Below are 18,653 nucleotides of genomic sequence, written 5' to 3'. Positions count from 1 at the left end.
ATTTTTTAGGAACACGATGTTTTAATGTGTGATTTTACTATTTTAAACAGTTTGTACCATTGTACATCTCCCACGGTGGCCGGACCAGCCAGATGCGCAATTAAGAAAATAAATAAATCAATAAATAAAATGGTGATATGATCTGTAAAGGTAGGTTATTTCTTAAAACAAGTCTATAGTTGTGCAGTCCAAGACTCTGAACTAACTGTAGGCCTCAGTTATTGACTATTGGTTATGGAGCTGCTGCTGCCTGGTAACTGGGAGGAGGGCAGAATCCTGCTGCTGCTACTCCTCCTCCTCCTCCTCTCTTTCCTGGTCTTTACTCCTCAGGACCTGTCTTTTCTCTCTCTGACTTTCCCTCTTCACAGTTTCTTCTGAACCACCTTTCCTGATCTCTGTCACCCTTTTTTTCTCTCTCTCCTGTCTGGTAACTGGGGGGAGACAGAATCCTGCTGCTGCTGCTGTTTCCTGGTCTTTACTCAGGCTCCTCAGGACCTCTCTTTTCTATCTCTGTCCTTCAGTCTTCAGTTTCCTCAGAACTTTGCCAGAAGTTGCTGCCATTGATTTTTATGGGGCAGAAGAAGGAAAAACAAACAAACCGACAGACAAACAAACAAAACCATAATAAGTTTTGAACCACACTGATCAGAACTTCACAAAATCAATAATGGGCTCAAGTTACAGGAAGCCAGATTCTGGCTGAACATCAGGAAAAGCTTCCTGACTGTTAAAGCAATATGACAATGGAACCAATTACCTAGGGAGGTAGTGAGCTCTCCCACACTGGAGGCATTCAAGGCGAGGCTGGGCAGCCATCTGTCAGGGATGCTCTGACTTGGATTCCTGCAGTGAGCAGGGGGTTGGACTCGATGGCCTTGTAGGCCCCTTCCAACCGTACTACAACCCTACTATTCTATGATTCCATGAAAGACATAGCTCCTCAACAAGGCAGAATAACATATAACAGAAGTTTACACAAAAATTAGAAAGAGAGCTTGGTGTAAAAAGGACAAAAGTATCAATTTTCAGCACTGGTTAACATGCTATAGCTGTGGTAATTTGTCTCATGGTTTCCAAGTTTGCACAATTGGAGGAGCTTTCAGGTAGATCATGGATGCCAAGCTTCAATGTATTAGCTCAACAAATATCATTTTTTATAAGCAGTAGCATTTTGAGGCTTATCATGGCAGAACTTGGTGGGGGGGGATGACTCATCTTCACTAAAGGGCAATCCTATGCCCTTCTAATATATAGTGAACATTCATGGCTATATCACCTTGCATATTCTTCATAAAAATGCCACTCCGCTCTATTATTAAGTTATAATGAGTTGAATGAGCAATACAACAAAGCAACTGAGAAGGTTACTTCTTCAGAGTTTTATCCTCCATATTAACTGCTCCCTAGTATTCAGCTCAGGCCTCAACAAAATAATGTAGCATTTGGGGAAAAAGATGCAACCCAGCAATCCAGCGCTAGAGGATAAGATAGAGAAGATCTCCACAGCTACCATATATTTTCCCTTGGTGCTCAAGTAGGTTGGAACAAATGACAACCAAACACTGCAAAACACCAACATGCTGAAAGTGATATATTTGGCTTCATTAAAACTGTCTGGCAAGTTCCGGGCAAGAAAAGCCACAGTGAAACTAGCAGAAGCCAGTAAGCCCATGTAGCTCAGGACACAGTAAAACATTATTGATGATGACTCATTACATTGTAGTACAATTTCTACACTCGTGGAATGCATGTCAGTATCTGGAAATGGGGGAGAGGTTGCCAGCCACACAACACAAATGACAGCTTGAAAAATGGAACAAAAGAGAACAATGAAGCTGGCCAGTCTTCTTTTCCCTGCCCACTTCTTGATCCTGGCTCCTGGTCGTGTAGCCATAAAAGCTAGAACCACAATGATGGTTTTTGCCAACACGGAAGAAACAGCCAATGTGAAGACAATGCCAAAGGCAGTTTGGCGGAGGAGACACATTACCTTCTCAGGTTGGCCAATGAACAGCAATGTGCAAAGGAAGCAAAGCAGGAGAGAGATGAGGAGAGTGTAGGTAAGGTCTCGATTGTTGGCTTTGATGATGGGAGTGTTGTGGTGCTTCATAAATGTTCTTAGCATCAGTGCAGTGACCCAAGAAAATGAAAGAGCACAAATGGCTAAACTGATTCCTAAAGGTTCTTCATAAGATAAGAAGGTTACAATTTTGGGGATGCATACATTCTGGCGCTTGTTTGCATATTGATCATCTGGGCATTTGGAACAATCATCCATGTCTGAAAAAAAGAAAAAAGTTGTGTTGTCAATAAACAACAATGCCATATCTATCTGTTTTAAGACTTGCTTTAGAAAGAAAGGGGGGTACAATAATTTATACATCTAAGAAACATGTTATAACTGTTACTGTTGCTCACATATTCCATTCTGTGTTGATTTTGTGAGATGTGGCACTGTGCTCAGTGGGTTTATAGGAGTACCATCTCTGAGACACCATGGGCTGAACAATGCCTTTGAAACAATAAGAGGTTTCCACCAGAACTGCAGTTTTTAGCCTGGTTCCCCCCCTCCCTCCCCATGCTATCTTGCATGTGTTATTCCATGTCCTGCATTTTCAGTATATTGCATTTTCCTTCCCAGTTCAAGAGCAGCCAATAAGGTGCAGTGGGACTGTGGTATGTCCATTGTAATTATGTCAGGAAGCTATACTAAAATGTATGGATAGTGATGGAGAAATAATTAAGGAACAAGGAAAATGAGTGAATTTCCTCCAGTTTGTTAAAGTCTTTCTGGTACGTCTTTGGCACCTTACACAGACAACAATCTCACTGAGGCTCTTATTGTAGGAGATCAAGTTACCCACATCAACATTTTAGAGATCACTGTACTTAGCTTTATATGTTTATAATCCCACCCTAGATCAGGTAGCTTAGGCAAAGCGACTGGCATGCTGCTTTGTTCAAGAGACAGTTCCAACACCTGGAGTCCTACAGAATTGCAGGCAAGGTTAAAGTTCAGTATTTTATAGTACAAATCAGTAAACCTATGGTACAGAATTCAAACAGAGAAGAGTCCACAATTCACAATAAGATCAGGCAAGGAAGCTGTTTGGGCAAAGACAGATGACATTCCTAAAGCAGGCTCCCTGGCCTTGGATCTGGCTCCTGGTATCAATTTTAGGTCTGACAAGAGTCTCAAGTTCATGATTCATGATATACTCAGGGAAGGTAGTATCTCAGGCAATTAAAATGATGGCAAGTCCAGGCAAGAGAGAGTTCAGGCAGAAGAGATGTTCCCATGCAGGGTCTCTATGAGCCACACTCCCAGGAAACTAAGTTCAGGTTTCAGGTTGTGTACAAGACTAAAGATAGGTTGAGTCTAAACAAGAAAGTGGTCCAGACATTAGAGACATTGCTTCTAGCAATAGCTCCCAGCCTGTACACTGGCTTAAGTACAGGTAGGAATGGATGGACTCACCTCCATCCAGGTTTCTTGGGCACTCAGCAAGCTGCCACCCCCACTTGTGCATCCCAGACCCACTTGCCAAGCTGTTGTGCTCAGCTGGACCTGCATGCTGTGCAGCTGTGAGCCTGATGAGCAGATCTGGCAGCTGCCTGCCCTCCATACGAGATGCCATTTTTACACAAAATGGTGTTTCATCGTTTTCTGTAAGTTCAATATTATGGAAATGGAGTCTGTAAAGGGGCCATTTTGGCAAGATTACAGGCAGTGGTTTGACAGGAGAATGAGAGGAGCTTGAGGGAAGGCCCTTTCATTCTTCTCCTGTCAAGCTGCTGCCACCATGGTAGCTGGGAGGGGAGGGAGAGAAGGAGCTCCCTTCTTCTCCTCCCATCCTGGCTACTGTGGGGGCAGTGGCACCAGTGGGGCAAGAAGAGAATGAGAGGGGCTTCCCTCAAGTTCCTCTCATTCTTTTCCTGTCAAACAGCTGCCTGCAATCTTACTGAAACTGCCCTTTTACAGCTGCCATTTCCATAAGATTGAACTTACAGAAAACAACTACGTAGGTGCCATTTTGTGTAAAAATGGCATCTCACACAGAGGGCAGGCACCTGCCGGATGTGAGCAGACAAGTCTGGTAAGTGCCAGCTGCTTGCATGGCTCAGCCGGGGGGGGGGGGAGCTGGGGGGAATCCAGTGGACTCCAGGACCCAGTTGGCCACTCGTGACATCCCTAAGTACAGGGGAGAGACTGCTACAGCCCATCTTCTGATGTTCTATTCTAAAAGGGAAATCTAGCCTGTACATGACTGCTGTGCTGAACAAGGCATCTCTGTTCTACCCACTTGAGCTGGCATCTCAACCTGGGTGACACCCCCCCCAAAGCCCTCCCCTGTGGAGTCTTCCTCCTGCTTTGTTCCCACATTCTCAGGCTGTAAATCAGAGGTTTGACTCAAAACCGTATGTTGTAGCTGTGGCTGAAAGGGAGTCTTACCCTCCCTTGGCCTGCTATCAGATGGGAGAAACAGGCAGAACCAAGCTCCTATGTCCTGAGTTTCTCATGAGTGAACAGGGTTCTAAATCAACCAATTCTGCTGAATCAGACTGTGGGTCAGAGGGCACAAGGACTACTTAGCTGGGACATATCCTGATACAATCCATGGGTTTGATTTATCCTAGTATCTACTTCTCTGAAGTTAAATTCAATAAACATAATTTATTATATTAATTCTGTAAATGAATCATATACATTTTACAGCCTTCAATACATTCAGTTCATTCATCTACAAGGGAAAAACACCAACAACACTCTGCCCCTCCTCTGAAAGGAATTTTGTTTTTTTAGATGATTGGACATAATCTTGTAAAAGGATTCTCTTGAAACAGTGTTCTACTGGTTCCCACATTCAATCCCATACCCTAGTAAAACACCACAGAAGAGAATCTGATAAAACTGTACATATTAGCACATGAAATTTACCCTTTGGGGCTGAGCAGGGTGGAGGCTGGGTTTATAAATTTATGTTGGAAATGTAGGGCTGCAAATCTCATCCCAATTAACTAAATGAATCTTCAATCACACCAAGTTATATTTCAAGACACCTCTGCAGTTTTGTAATATGGAGGTGGGAAGGAACTGAAAACTGTGGCAAGCGGTGCACACAGAGACCTATGTGCAGGAACTAGAAATAAAAATGGAGCAAAGGAAAGTCCCTAATGTATCACTTCCTTTTCAGAAATAAGATCAGGTAACCTGGAAGTGTAAAATTTGAGGGGAAATTCAGATAAGGAGTATTTTGAAACCTTTTCTTATCTTGAGGGATCCAGTGTTGAAAAGGAGCTTGACTCCTACCTGGGAGAGAGAGAGAAACTCTGATATTTGCTGATCTCATGAGTTAAAGCTAGCGACAACCCCCCATGCACACCTCTCTCACACACACATACATATATGCAATGACAAGTTCAGAAGTCATTATTCAAATTTTGAAGAAAGGTAACATTGGAGAACATGGATGCTTACAAGTTCTATGCACAGGGTGCATAATAACTTGCATAATCCTCCAGATTATAGTCAGACTTTTTGAGCTCACTGAACACTATAGCTCTCACCTTTATGATTAGATATCCACCCTTCTGGGCATGGGATGCAATCATAGCAGCAAAAGGGCTCCCCTTCCTTCCTTTTCTTCCTATAACCAGGTTGGCAGTTGGCATTGCACAGAGAAACTGGCTGTGCCTATTCAGACATGAAAGAGGAGAATATTAATTTTCTGAGGTCGGGGGGGGGGAAGAGTCATGAGAGAACATGGTATGCAATGAAGTGTTGATGTAGAGGTGCAGTGGAGCAGGAATGTGGGGGAGCAGAGATCCTGTGCTTTTGCCACAGCAGGAGAAATGGTGTCCCTTGCTAGCCTGGGGACAGGTTGGATATCAGGTACATGATTCCTAAGTTTCATAGGCTAGGTTCAGACAGAGATTGGCCCATGGTGACCTACTGAAAATCATGGCAGATCAGGGATGTGAACCCAATACTCTCTAGATAGATAGTTATATGGTTCGGGATAGAGACATAAGCATCCTGTTCTTCTTGCTTACTTTCCCCGCCCCCTCCTCATTTTTAAATAGGTTCTGAATACAATCTTCTCAAGAAATATTTTTTGAAATTCATTTTTTTGGGGGGCGGTCAGTTTTTAAGGATATATAGTGTTTACTTTTTTCTCTTTTGGTGGGTGGAGTTTTTTTTTTTAAAAAAAAAACCTATATACAACTGGTCTACATATATTTATACTGGTTTAAGTAGAATTAGTGACTTTTCCAGAGAGCACAATCCTATGCAAGCACCACTAAACATATTGGGACCTATTTCTGTGTAGATCAGCAATAGTACTTTTTATGAACAATTGTTTGAATAATGAAACAGTAATTCAAGGTCCAAAAATGAAAAAAATCCCTTGTTTCTTTGGTGTGCTAACTGAGAACCTTTATTACAGCACCAGTGTAAGTGTTATAGTATTCTGTCATATATTCTTCCAGGTGAAGGTATACACTTCAATGAGGAAACACACACACACACACACACACACACACACAGGGCTATCATCCAGAAACTCCTGTATGAACACACATACACTCAGTTATATATAAATAACTGCATATATGTAGCCCTGTGAAGGCATTCAGAAAATGGTTAAAATCAGCCTCAAATTCCAACATTATAACTAGAAATTTGGGGGCTAGTAGATTCTATGGCTTATACTTACACTTAAAAGGCTCCTTTTGTGGTCTCACCTGCCCCTTTTCAGTTCTTTTGCTCATTCTACACAATTCTTTACCAGCTGTGGCTTATCCTGCACTTATGAGGAAGTGGGTGTGGGGTGACTGGAGTTCCTCACTTGTTAATCCAGTCCTACTGGAAATCTTAGCCTGGTGCTGAGAACTCTGCCTGACTCACTGGTTTTCTTCTTTCCTTTTCAGTCACCAGCATTGCTGGGGAGACAGCCCTGGGCACACCTCCTCCTCAGTCAAGTCTGCTTCCTGGACTCTTATCCAGGAATGTTCCTCAGACTGGGGTTAGCTGGCTGCTTTTTCCCAAGCGAACTCTGAATGTAGGAGAGGGGAAGTAACTGCATCCTTCTGATCACAACCTACTGTGAAGCCAGAGAGAGATGAATTCCCAGCACCCTCACAGTCCAAAAGCTGACTAGGCCCTAAATCAAATCCTATTTCTGAATTAGATTCTTCCTCCGAGACCATGGTTTCTGGCGAAGGCATGACACTGTTCAGGCTTACTCAGACATAGGCCTTTGTGAAAATAGAGGGACAGATCTATTCATTTACACACACCAGCCCAACTAATGACTTGCTGTGTTGTTGCTGTTGTTCTTGCTGTTGTTTTCTATGTGGGTGTTTTTCAGAATTTAAATTTTCTTTCAAAAACTAGGCAAATTCAATGACAAAAAAAAAAAAAAAAAAACCTTGGTGGTTTAAGATGATCTCATGTTGGCTCAAGTTCCACAAGGCTAGGAAATAGGAAACTGTTCCCTGTGATTGGATGTACAATCTCACCATTTGTGCTTACTTCCAAGTTATCCTCCATCCACCCACATTTTTCCTGGGTCTTTCAGGCTCCAATCTAGTTGGAGAAGATGGAGTGCCTGGTAGATTCAAAGATGCTTCACAATTCTCAGGCCTTATGAAGTTTCTTAGTCCTACTCTACTGCTAGAGGAATTGTCTTGGGCATTGACCCTTGCCATATCTGGCTTGGGGCCTGAAAGACTAAAGAAAAGTGAAAATCCTCTGCCACCTCTTCTCATAAATCATAAGTCCACTTCATTCCTCCAAAAAATAAAGATTCAGTCCTTCCACCATTAGAGAGTTGCCAACTCCTGAAAATGTGTGAAGAGGTTCAGCAGAGCACTACTTTACCTATATAATAAAAGCAGAAGCAAAGATGAATTGCCTTAAGACTTAATCCAGTGTCTAACTAGGGATGTATAGTAGTCACTTACCTGTTTGCGGATTATGTTGATGGTGGGGGGGAGGCGTTCCGTCCCTCCCCCCGGAATCCTCGCCGGGGGGGAGGCACTCCGTACCTCCCCCCAGAATCCTCCACAGCCGGATGTGCTCCGCGGAAGCGTAATATTTACGTAAATATTTACGTAGGCTAAAACAGGGAATCAAAAAGGGACGCAAATAGCGTCCGCTACGCTATTTGCATTCCCCTTTATTTTTGCCGTCATAGTCTACGTAAATATTTATGTAGATTAAGAGGGCAAAAATAAGGAACGCAAATGGTAGCGGCCGTAGCCGCCGCCATTTGCATACGCGGTTTAATTTTTTTTTTTTTTTACCCAGAGCCGTAAATATTTACATAGGCTAAAATGAGGAATCAAAAAGGAACACAAATAGCGCCTGCTACGCTATTTGCGTTCCCCTTTATTTTCGCCCTCATAAGTTTAAAAAAAAAACTAGTTTTTTTAAACTAGGTTTAAAAAAACAACAACCCACGACGTGATAGGCTACGTAAATATTTACGTAGACTATGATGGTGAAAATAAAGGGGAACGCAAATAGCATAGTGGGCACTATTTGCGTCCCTTTTTGATTCCCCGTTTTAGCCTACATAAACGTAGGCTAAAACGGGGAATCAAAAAGGGAGGCAAATAGCGCCCGCTACGCTATTTGCATTCCCCTTTATTTTTGCCATCACAGTCTACGTAAATATTTACGTAGATTAAGGGGGCAAAAATAAGGAATGCAAATGGTGGCGGCCATAGCCGCCGCCATTTGCGTACACGGTTTTGTTTTGTTTTTAACCCACCCAGCCATGATAGGCTACGTAAATCTTTATGTAGCCTATCATGTCTTTCTTTTTCTTTCTTTCTTTTTTTCCCAAGAGTGGAAATGGCGGCGGCAGCAGCCGGTTGGAAGACCAGCCGCCACAGCCGCTGCCACCGCTGCCAAAGCCGCCGCCGCCCGGAAGATCCGCCCCAGGTGAATCTCGTCCCAGGGGGATCCGTGGGGGGGCGGGGGGGTGGCAGGCCGTTCTGCCACGGAGTTTGGGGGGCCGAATGCACTGGCATTCAGCCTCACTGTGATCTGTGGCAGAATTCTCTGCCATCCCTATGTCTAACACACTCATGGTTAAAATCAACTGTAGTAGTGGAAACCTCATCATACCACAGAGCAATAACTTGACCAGGGATGGGCAACACACAGCTGTATGCCTGTTTTTGCCATTATCGCAGCCCACACTGCCCCCAGACTAGGGGTGTATGAAGTACTTACCCCGTTCTGGTCCGGGGCATCTGCAGGCAGGGGGAGGCCCTCCCCCCAGAATCCTCCCCAGCCGGCTCCACTCCGCGTGGAGTCCATGGAGCTGCCGGCCGGCTCAGGCCGGACTTCTGGTCGTGGCTGGTCTGCGGACGCAAATGGTGTCCAGTGTAGGGGATGCCATTTGCGTCCCTGTCGTTGGCCATGATTGGCTATGTAAATATTTTGTTCTGCAGCCCGGCAGCAGAACGAAGACGGCGATCTGGACCAGCTGCTGTCAGGTAGGTTCCATCCCGGAGGGGATTTCGGAGAGCAAGGGAGTAGTCTGTTCCGCCATGGACTCCGAGGGGCTGGATTCCAAAGAATCTGGCCTCTTTGGAGTCTGTGGAGGATTTCTCCGCCATCCCTACCCCAGACCACTGCAGTGCCAAAATGTGGCAGCATGGCAGTAAAACAGAGCATGCAAGGGTGGCAGACCTTGTTTTCAAGGAACATCACACTTTCAGAATTTTGGCAGAATATTTGGTGGCATGGCAGGGGGTAGGGATGCAACCCCTGGAGGTGTCCAGGTGGTCCTTTGGCCCCCAGATTTTGCACACCACTTCCCTAGTTAGTATGTTATCTGAAGTCTCTGACAAAGAGTTTCACTGTTGAGGATGAAGACCCACTCATCACACTACAGAGAAATTCCTTGACCAGAGACAGACAACATGCAGCCCGTGGGCCATATGCCTGTTTTTTGTCTTGTTTGCAGCCCTCACTGTCACAACACCACTTCACTGCCAAAATTTGGCACTGTGGAAGCAGCAGGAAAACCTTGGCAATTTTATTTTCAGGGAGAACAGAGGTAGAGCCCCCAGTGAGGTTTGGGAGAGCAATGTGACCCCCTGAGTTCCAAAGGTTGCCTACCACTGTCCTAGCAGTATGCTATCTGAATAGGCCAACAAAGAGTTCTGCTTGTGAGGATGAGGGATGTATGAGAACTATTTTTCAGTTTGCTTTTGATCAAGATTTTATACAGTTCACCACATCCGGAATGAATTCAGCCCTGGACACAATCTGCAGTTGAAGTCTGTACCCTCATTGGGGCCTGTGGTGGAATTCTCTGCCATCCCTACTCATCCCTAGTGTGTATGGACACTGGATATACAGAGAGGTGTCCAGATGGCACAACAATAGTTCATACATCATGCTGAAAAAGAGAAATCCACATACACATACACCATTCAAAACCGGGGCACTTCCCCAAATGCCTGCATTTAAGTCCTACCTGGTTAAAACAGCTATGCCATCTGATGGAATCCTCATTAATGGTGAATGCTTCATCTGGGGGAGCCTGGAAATCAATCCTTCCAACTTTCACTCTAACGAAAGATTGGTTTGGATATGTGACCCAATTTATGATGTCAAATTCTGGAACTAGCGCCCCATTCTTGTCAAACGCAATATTTTCCCCAGCAGTATTGTTAAATGACACAGATGTCAGGAAGTGGTGGAGCTAAAGGGAAACAGAAGTTTCACAAAAAGGTGCAACTAGTCGACAAGGATTTGCAACTTCCCCACTGAGTTAGAAATTGTGCCCTTGATGCACAATATTCATATGACTATTTTAGAGCAAAGCCCAATGTTCTCTCACATCTTAGCATTATTGCCCACCCCACCCCCGCTGCCCAACCATTTACTGACCATCAGAAAACAATAACTTCTTAATCCATTGGTCCAGAAGTATCCATGGAAAGGTTGTTCAACATAAAACACATTGTGTTTCATAAATAGACATAAGGAACGTTCACTGAAAAAAAGATATGTATACCAGCTAACAAGAAGAATGAAAACAAAGTTTGAGCTTTGAAATGTGGAAGTGTTCTTATAATATAAGAAGAAATATAAATTGCTCCTAAGGAGATAGAAAGGCTCATTTCAAACCCAGCTTTGGATGGATCTAGCTCAGATAATGGAGCATAAAGATCAGAGAGGATATTTTAACAAATAGTCTATTTTGGTACGAGGCCTGAAATAGCAGATTTGGTTCCAAAGCCATTTCTAGCCCAGCTGGCAGATCGGGGTGGTGAAGCCCTTTGTGGCCTGTCCGGAGTGGGAAGATAAAGTGCATCATCTGTAATGCACCAGACAGTGTTGTGACAGTATGGAAGGGGGGCAGAGTCCAGCTTATTTAAGGCAGTTCTGCCCCAAGCCAGACCTCTTTCTCTTCTGACAGCTCCCCACTTACCCTCCATGTTTCCATGTGATAATAGCCAGTTACCTTGCTGTGGTGCTAAGCAGGAATTTTTGACTCATCAGTTCATTGGTTGGGCTTGTGGGGTTTAGTCACCTGATCTACACAGAATATAGTTGTGGTTAATTGGCTTTAATTGTTAGTGATTTGCCAGTTAGGTCAGTTGATTTGGTCACAATTGGCTGGAATGTGTGGGAGGGGATAGAATAACATGACAGTTAGGTAAGTATCCTGTGGCACCTTTAAGATGACTAGCTATGCCTGAGACCTGCTGCTCGAGAGATCAGGGGGTAGGGTACAGATGGCCTTTGGGCTTAATCTTTATCATTCACTTAGAGTTGTGAAGCACTGGGAGGGAATATGGATGTGCCTGATCTCGCCTGATCTCGGAAGCTAAACAGGGTCAGCCCTGGTTAGTGCTTGGATGGGAGACCACCTGGGAATCAGGCTTCCTGCATTGAGCAGGGCATTGGACTCGATGGACTTGTCGGCCACTTCCAACACTATGATTCTATGATTCTGTGATTCTAAGATATCATACAGAAAGTCCACCCTCAGCACCATCCAAGGTGTGGCCTGGAAACTTGAGTGGGAATTTCAGCCCATCCAACAGTCAGGGCATCATGGCTTTCCTGAATACTCAACATAATTATTGGACCAAACTTAGATAACACTACACATTTACCCCTTTGCTGATCCTTGTTCAGTTCAATAAATGTGGCCCTGTTTAAATCCATCTATAGTGTCTTGCCCCTTCATGGATCACTGCCTTGTTGTGGCGAAGGGGCTTGCGTAACTCAGTGAAGCCATAAGCTATGCCGTGCAGGGCCACCCAAGACGGACAGGTCATGGCAGAGAGTTCTGACAAAATGTGGTCCACTGGAGAAGGAAATGGCAACCCACTCCAGTATTCTTGCCAAGAAAACCCCATGGAACGTATCACAAGGCTAAAAGATATGACACCGGAAGATGAGCCCCTCAGGTCGGAAGGTGTCCAATATGCTACTGGGGAAGAGCAGAGGGTATTTCCAAGTAGCGCCAGAAAGAGTGAAGCAGCTGGGCCAAACCCGAAAGGACACTCAGCTGTGGATGTGTCTGGTGGTGAAAAGAAAATCCGATGCTGTAAAGAACAATATTGTTTAGAAACCTGGAATGTCAGATCAATGAATCAAGGTAAGCTGGAGGTGGTCAAACATGAGATGGCAAGATTGAACATTGACATCTGGGGAATCAGCGAACTAAAATGGACAGGCATGGGCGAATTTAATTCAGGTGACCATCATATCAACTATTGTGGGCAAGAATCCCTTAGAAGACATGGAGTAGCACTCATAGTCAACAAAAGGGTGGGAAAAGCAGTACTGGGGTACAATCTTAAAAATGATAGAATGATCTCAGTACGAATCCAAGGCAAACCATTCAACATCACAGTAATTCAAGTCTATGCCCCAACCACTGATGCTGAAGAAGCTGAGGTTGATCGGTTCTATGAAGACCTACAACACCTTCTAGAACTAACACCAAAAAAAGATGTCCTCTTCATCATAGGGGATTGGAATGCTAAAGTAGGAAGTCAAGAAATCACCGGGATAACAGGCAGGCATGGCCTTGGTGTACAAAATGAAGCAGGACAAAAGCTAATAGAGTTTTGCCAAGAGAACATGCTGATCATAGCAAACACTCTTTTCCAACAGCACAAGAGGCGACTCTACACATGGACATCACCAGATGGTCAATATCGAAATCAGATTGATTATGTCCTTTGCAGCCAAAGATGGAGAAGCTCCATACAGTCAGTCAAAACAAGACCTGGAGCTGACTGTGGCTCAGATCATGAGCTGCTTCTTGCAAAATTTCAGCTTAAATTGAAGAACGTCGGGAAAACCACTAAACCGTTCAGGTATGACCTAAATCATATCCCTGATGAATATACAGTGGAGGTGAGGAATAGATTTCAGGGATTAGACCTGATAGACAGAGTGCCTGAGGAACTATGGATGGAGGTCCGTAACATTGTTCAGGAGGCAGCAACTCAATCCGTCCCAAAGAAAAAGAAATGCAAGAAAGCCAAGTGGCTGTCTGATGAGGCTTTACAAGTAGCTCACGAAAGAAGGGAAGCGAAAAGCAAGGGAGAAAGGGGAAGATATACCCAACTGAATGCAGAGTTCCAGAGAATAGCAAGGAGAGACAAGAAGGCCTTCTTAAATGAACAATGCAAAGAAATCGAGGAAAACAACAGAATGGGAAAGACTAGAGATCTCTTCAAGAAAATTGGAGATCTCAAGGGAACGTTTTGTGCAAAGACTGGCATGATAAAGGACAAAGAAGGCAGGGACCTAACAGAAGCAGATGAGATTAAGAAGAGGTGGCAAGAATACACAGAAGAACTATACAGGAAAGATCTGAATGTCCCTGATAGCCATGATAGTGCGGTCACTGAACTTGAGCCGGACATCCTAGAGAGTGAAGTCAAGTGGGCCTTAGGAAGCATTAGTAACAACAAAGCTAGCGGAGATGACAGTATTCCAGCCGAGCTATTTAAAATCCTAAAAGATGATGCTGTTAAAGTGCTGCATTCAATATGCCAACAAATCTGGAACACTCAACAGTGGCCACAAGACTGGAAAAGGTCAGTTTACATTCCAATTCCAAAGAAGGGCAACGCCAAAGAGTGTTCAAACTACCGCACAATTGCGCTCATTTCACATGCCAGCAAGGTGATGCTCAAAATCCTACAAGCTAGGCTTCAGCAGTATGCGAACTGAGAACTACCGGAAGTACAAGCTGGGTTTCGAAGAGGCAGAGGAACTAGAGATCAAATCGCCAACATTCGCTGCATCATGGAGAAAGCAAGAGAATTCCAGAAAAACGTCTATTTCTGCTTCATTGACTACGCTAAAGCCTTTGATTGTGTGGATCACAACAAACTGTGGCAAATTCTGAAAGTGATGGGAGTACCAGACCACCTTACCTGTCTCCTGAGAAACCTGTACGAGGGTCAAGAAGCAACAGTAAGAACCAGACATGGAACAACCGATTGGTTCAAAATTGGGAAAGGAGTACGACAAGGCTGCATATTGTCACCCTGCTTATTTAACTTATATGCAGAGTACATCATGAGAAATGCCGGGTTGGATGAATCAGAGGTCGGAATTAAGATTGCTGGGAGAATTATCAACAACCTCCGATATGCAGACGATACCACCCTAATGGCAGAAAGCGAAGAGGATCTCAAGAGCCTCTTGTTGAGGGTGAAAGAGGAGAGTGCAAAAGCTGGTTTGAAACTCAACATTAAAAAAACTAAGATCATGGCATCTGGCCCCATCACTTCCTGGCATATAGAAGGGGAAGAAATGGAAGCAGTGACAGATTTTACTTTCTTGGGTTCCAAGATCACCGCAGACGGTGACTGTAGCCATGAAATTAAAAGACGCTTGCTCCTTGGGAGGAAAGCTATGGCCAACCTAGACAGCATAGTAAGAAGCAGAGACATCACCTTGCCGATAAAGGTCCGTCTAATCAAAGCTATGGTTTTCCCAGTAGTAATGTATGGCTGTGAGAGCTGGACTATAAGGAAGGCTGAGCGCCGAAGAATCGATGCTTTCGAACTGTGGTGCTGGAGAAGACTCTTACGAGTGCCCTGGACTGCAAGGAGGTCCAATCAGTCCATCCTCAAGGAAATCAACCCTGAGTGCTCATTGGAAGGACAGATAATGAAGCTGAAGCTCCAATATTTTGGCCACCTAATGTGAAGAGAAAACTCCCTGGAAAAGACCCTGATGCTGGGAAAGACTGAAGGCAAAAGGAGAAGGGGACAGCAGAGGATGAGATGGCTAGATAGCATCACGGATGCAATGAATATGAACTTGAGCACGCTCCGGGAGAGAGCGCAGGACAGGAAGGCCTGGCGTGCTATGGTCCATGGGGTCATGAAGAGTCGGACATGACTGAACGACTGAACAACAACAACATAGTGTCTTGACTCTATTCCTGTTCAGTCCACAAATGTTTCACAACCTGTATGGGTGAGTTATTTTCATGCTATTTTTTTTTTTAAATGCAACCCCAGCATAAATGGTTCAGAACCTTAACTTGCATTTGGCTGGATCTACACCATTGTGGTTTTTTTTATCGGTATTGAAGTGCACTGATAACTGTTGGGGCACATTACACATTCCATATATCACTTTTCTAGCATTATTTCCTACTTTTTTTCCCATATTATCCAAAATACTGCAACAGATGCCATTGTGTGTGTGCCACAAAGTGTAAATGCACAAGAGAGATATAGCACTACCATGATGGGATCAGGGATCAAATCAATATGACATAAGGTGTAGCTCTAACCCTAGTTCTATGGCCACCAGACAGCAGATATCATTTCAGTTTATCCAAGGTAAGACTGCGAGTGAAAATAGAATTTCCAGGGAAATATTTAAGGATAACTTAAATTGGTGGGTGCCCTTATCATGGCAGTTTTTTAAAATATATATATTATTCTTATTATTGTTATTATTATTACCAAAAAAGTATAAAGTATTGGTTGGGTTTGAAAAAAAAAAGTGTGATTTTTCCTCCCATTTTAGCCTATGGAATGTCATAAGCTCTGCTTTGCAGGATGGGAGGGAGAATACAATGGGGCAAGAGTGCAACCATCCAGTGGAACTGGAATGTTTGAACATAAGGACCCACTGATGGGAGGTTCTTTGTGAGGCGACTGTGAGGAGAGAGAAAGGTACTGAGCTTTGAAAGCGAGGTTCTGCCCCAGTTACCAGTAGATGCTTGACAACCAACTATCAGTAATTGAGGCCTACAATTACTTCTGAGTCCTAGACTGCATAGCTAGAGAAAGTTTGTTTCTTTGTTTTTTTAAAGAAAGAAAGAAAAAGAAATAACCCACCTTTAGGGAATATATCACTATTGGACCATCTGAGAAACAAAAGAGACATAGTCTTTGTCAATTCTATCCAGTCCTAACGGAAGGACACAAAATAAACATCCAAATGAATGAACAATCTAAAGTAAGTCTTGAAACAATAAAACAAAATGGAATGAAGGGAGTCCAATAGTTATACAGTCCACAAAGGTAGGTTATTTCTTAAAACCTGTCTGTAGCTGTTCAGTCCGGAATTCAGAAGTAACTGTAGGCCTCAGTTATTGACTGTTTATTATGGAGCTGCTGCTGCCTGGTAACTGGGAGGAGGGCAGAATCTTCCTCCTCCTCCTCCTCTCTTTCCTAGTCTTTACTCAGACTCCTCAGGACCTGTCTTTTCTCTATCTGACTTCCCCTCTTCACAGTTTCCTCTGAACCACCTTTCCTGATCTCTGTCTCCTTTTCTCTCTCCTCACCCTCCTCAGAATCAACAGTAATGACTTATTGAAGGCAAATATGATCAGTGCCTACTATCCTTAATGGTACAGGCATCTAGTATTGTAGGCATAGCCTTCTCAAAGTGTAATGAAATTCAATACACAACAACAGCAAAAAACATTTCAGTATAACATATTGTGCTTAGAGCTTTCCAGGTTCACGCAAGCCCCCAAATGGCAGGAAATTATGGCTGTTAAGGGTCATACCCATAATAGATGTGTTATTCAGGCAATATGCATATGGTATGGTATCCTATGCTGGGAATAGTTCCAGCTTCACTTGGAGCTGGATGGCTGTTAGTGTCAGAGTGCTGCACATGAGTTCCAGATTTGTCTTTTCACTGGAATAGAGACATGGAGTCTATGCAACTGAAGCTATCATGCAACTGAAGATTAGTGTGATGTTTCAATTACCCAACTGGAAACCAATACCATCTAGACAGAATGACAGAGTTAGAAGGGACCTTGAAGTTCATGAAATTCAAACCTGTCATCAGTGCAGGATAAGGCACAACTGCTTTCTAACTCTATTATTATATGGATTGTATTAGTTGCCACTTGGGTATGTGTAATGTGTAATAGTAGCTTGGGGTGTACGAATTACTTACCCCATTCCAGTCCGGGCCATCCGCGGAGGGGGGGGGATGCAATTCGTCCCTCCCCCCAGAATCCCTCCTGGCTGGCTCCGCTCTGTAGCAAGTCTGCGGAGCTGCCATCCGGGCCCGCCCACTGCCGGACTTCCTTCCGCTGCCGGGCTGCAGCCGCCATTTGTGTCCCTGTGTTAGCTGTATGATAGGCTATGTATATATTTACGTAGCCTATCACAACAAAGAGCAGGGACACAAATGGCTGCTGCTATGCCATTTGTGTCCCTGCTCTTTTCATGATAGGCTACTTAAATATATACATAGCCTATCACAGCAAAAGGCAGGGACGCAAATGGCTGCCGCTATGCCATTTGTGTCCCTGCTCTTTTCATGATAGGCTACTTAAATATATACATAGCCTATCACAGCAAAAGGCAGGGATGCAAATGGCGTAGTGGCTGCCATTTGCGTCCCTGCTCTTTGCCATGATAGGCTACGTAAATACTTACGTAGCCTATCACAGCTAACACAGGGACACAAATGGTGGCCGCAGACTGGGGCGGCCATTCATGGCCATAGACCAGGGGCAGTGGATGGACCAGATGGCCGACACCAGGTAGGTTCTGTCCCAGGACAATTTCGTGGGGTGGAGGGGGAAATTGCTAAAGAATCCAGCCTCACTGGAGTCTGTGGCAGAATTCTCTAACATCCCTACTGGTAGCTTCAGTTGCACATTGGCCAGAATGAGATAAAGCAGATGCCCACATACCACTACTTGGGCATACTTTTCACTGCATCATGTTCATGGGAACCACATATCAGGGCTTCCAAAATGAAGGCTGAAGGGATTATGAGTGGGATTCATAAATCCTGGAATACTGCTGGGGGTAGGCAGGTGTTTCCTGTCCTGAATTTAATAAAATTTAAAATCCAGACTCAAATACTGTACGGATCAGAGATCTTTTTAAATTTAAAAATTTTAGGTGAGTAACAATGGATTCAGAACATAATTTTTAAAACCATATTGGGGACACCCAGATGCACCATAACACAGTACCTAAGGTTAGAAACAAGAACTCAGGCTTGGACCATGACCAAATGTCAGCTGATTTTCAATGTTTGGTTAAAATTGTTCCAATTTTTGGAGTTTGTGAAAATTCACATTTGCATAAATTTGCATTTGTGATCATGTGCAAATCCCCCCTAATGAACAAAATCTTCCCCCCAT

At 44.0% G+C, this 18,653-nt stretch overlaps 1 protein-coding gene across 1 annotated transcript; it reads right to left on the bottom strand.

Annotated features, from left to right (window-relative positions):
• Nucleotides 1-1,372: 1,372 nt before the first annotated feature.
• LOC146341357 (vomeronasal type-2 receptor 26-like) lies at nucleotides 1,373-11,477 on the bottom strand. Its single transcript, XM_084807393.1, has 4 exons — nucleotides 11,463-11,477; nucleotides 10,503-10,730; nucleotides 5,569-5,695; nucleotides 1,373-2,280 (listed from the first exon to the last, which is right to left on the bottom strand). The coding sequence occupies exons 1-4, from the start codon at nucleotides 11,475-11,477 to the stop codon at nucleotides 1,373-1,375; spliced, it is 1,278 nt and encodes a 425-aa protein (XP_084663519.1).
• Nucleotides 11,478-18,653: the final 7,176 nt, after the last annotated feature.

This window comes from Heloderma suspectum, chromosome 6, assembly GCF_057233095.1.
Source record: "Heloderma suspectum isolate Gila_16-S chromosome 6, 16-S_ref, whole genome shotgun sequence".
Classification (NCBI taxonomy): Eukaryota; Metazoa; Chordata; class Lepidosauria; order Squamata; family Helodermatidae; genus Heloderma; species Heloderma suspectum.
The sequence above is the reverse complement of the archived record's forward strand: the minus strand, read 5'-3'. Positions and strand labels throughout refer to the sequence as shown.

What these genes read in the sequence shown, in the direction of transcription:
- LOC146341357 (XM_084807393.1), bottom strand. An exon ending in GGCATAGCTGTTTTAACCAG is followed by an intron (nt 5,696 to 10,502) that starts GTAGGACTTAAA and finishes ATGTCTGAATAG; the next exon opens with GCACAGCCAGTTTCTCTGTG. An exon ending in GTGGATATCTAATCATAAAG is followed by an intron (nt 2,281 to 5,568) that starts GTGAGAGCTATA and finishes TCTTTTTTTCAG; the next exon opens with ACATGGATGATTGTTCCAAA.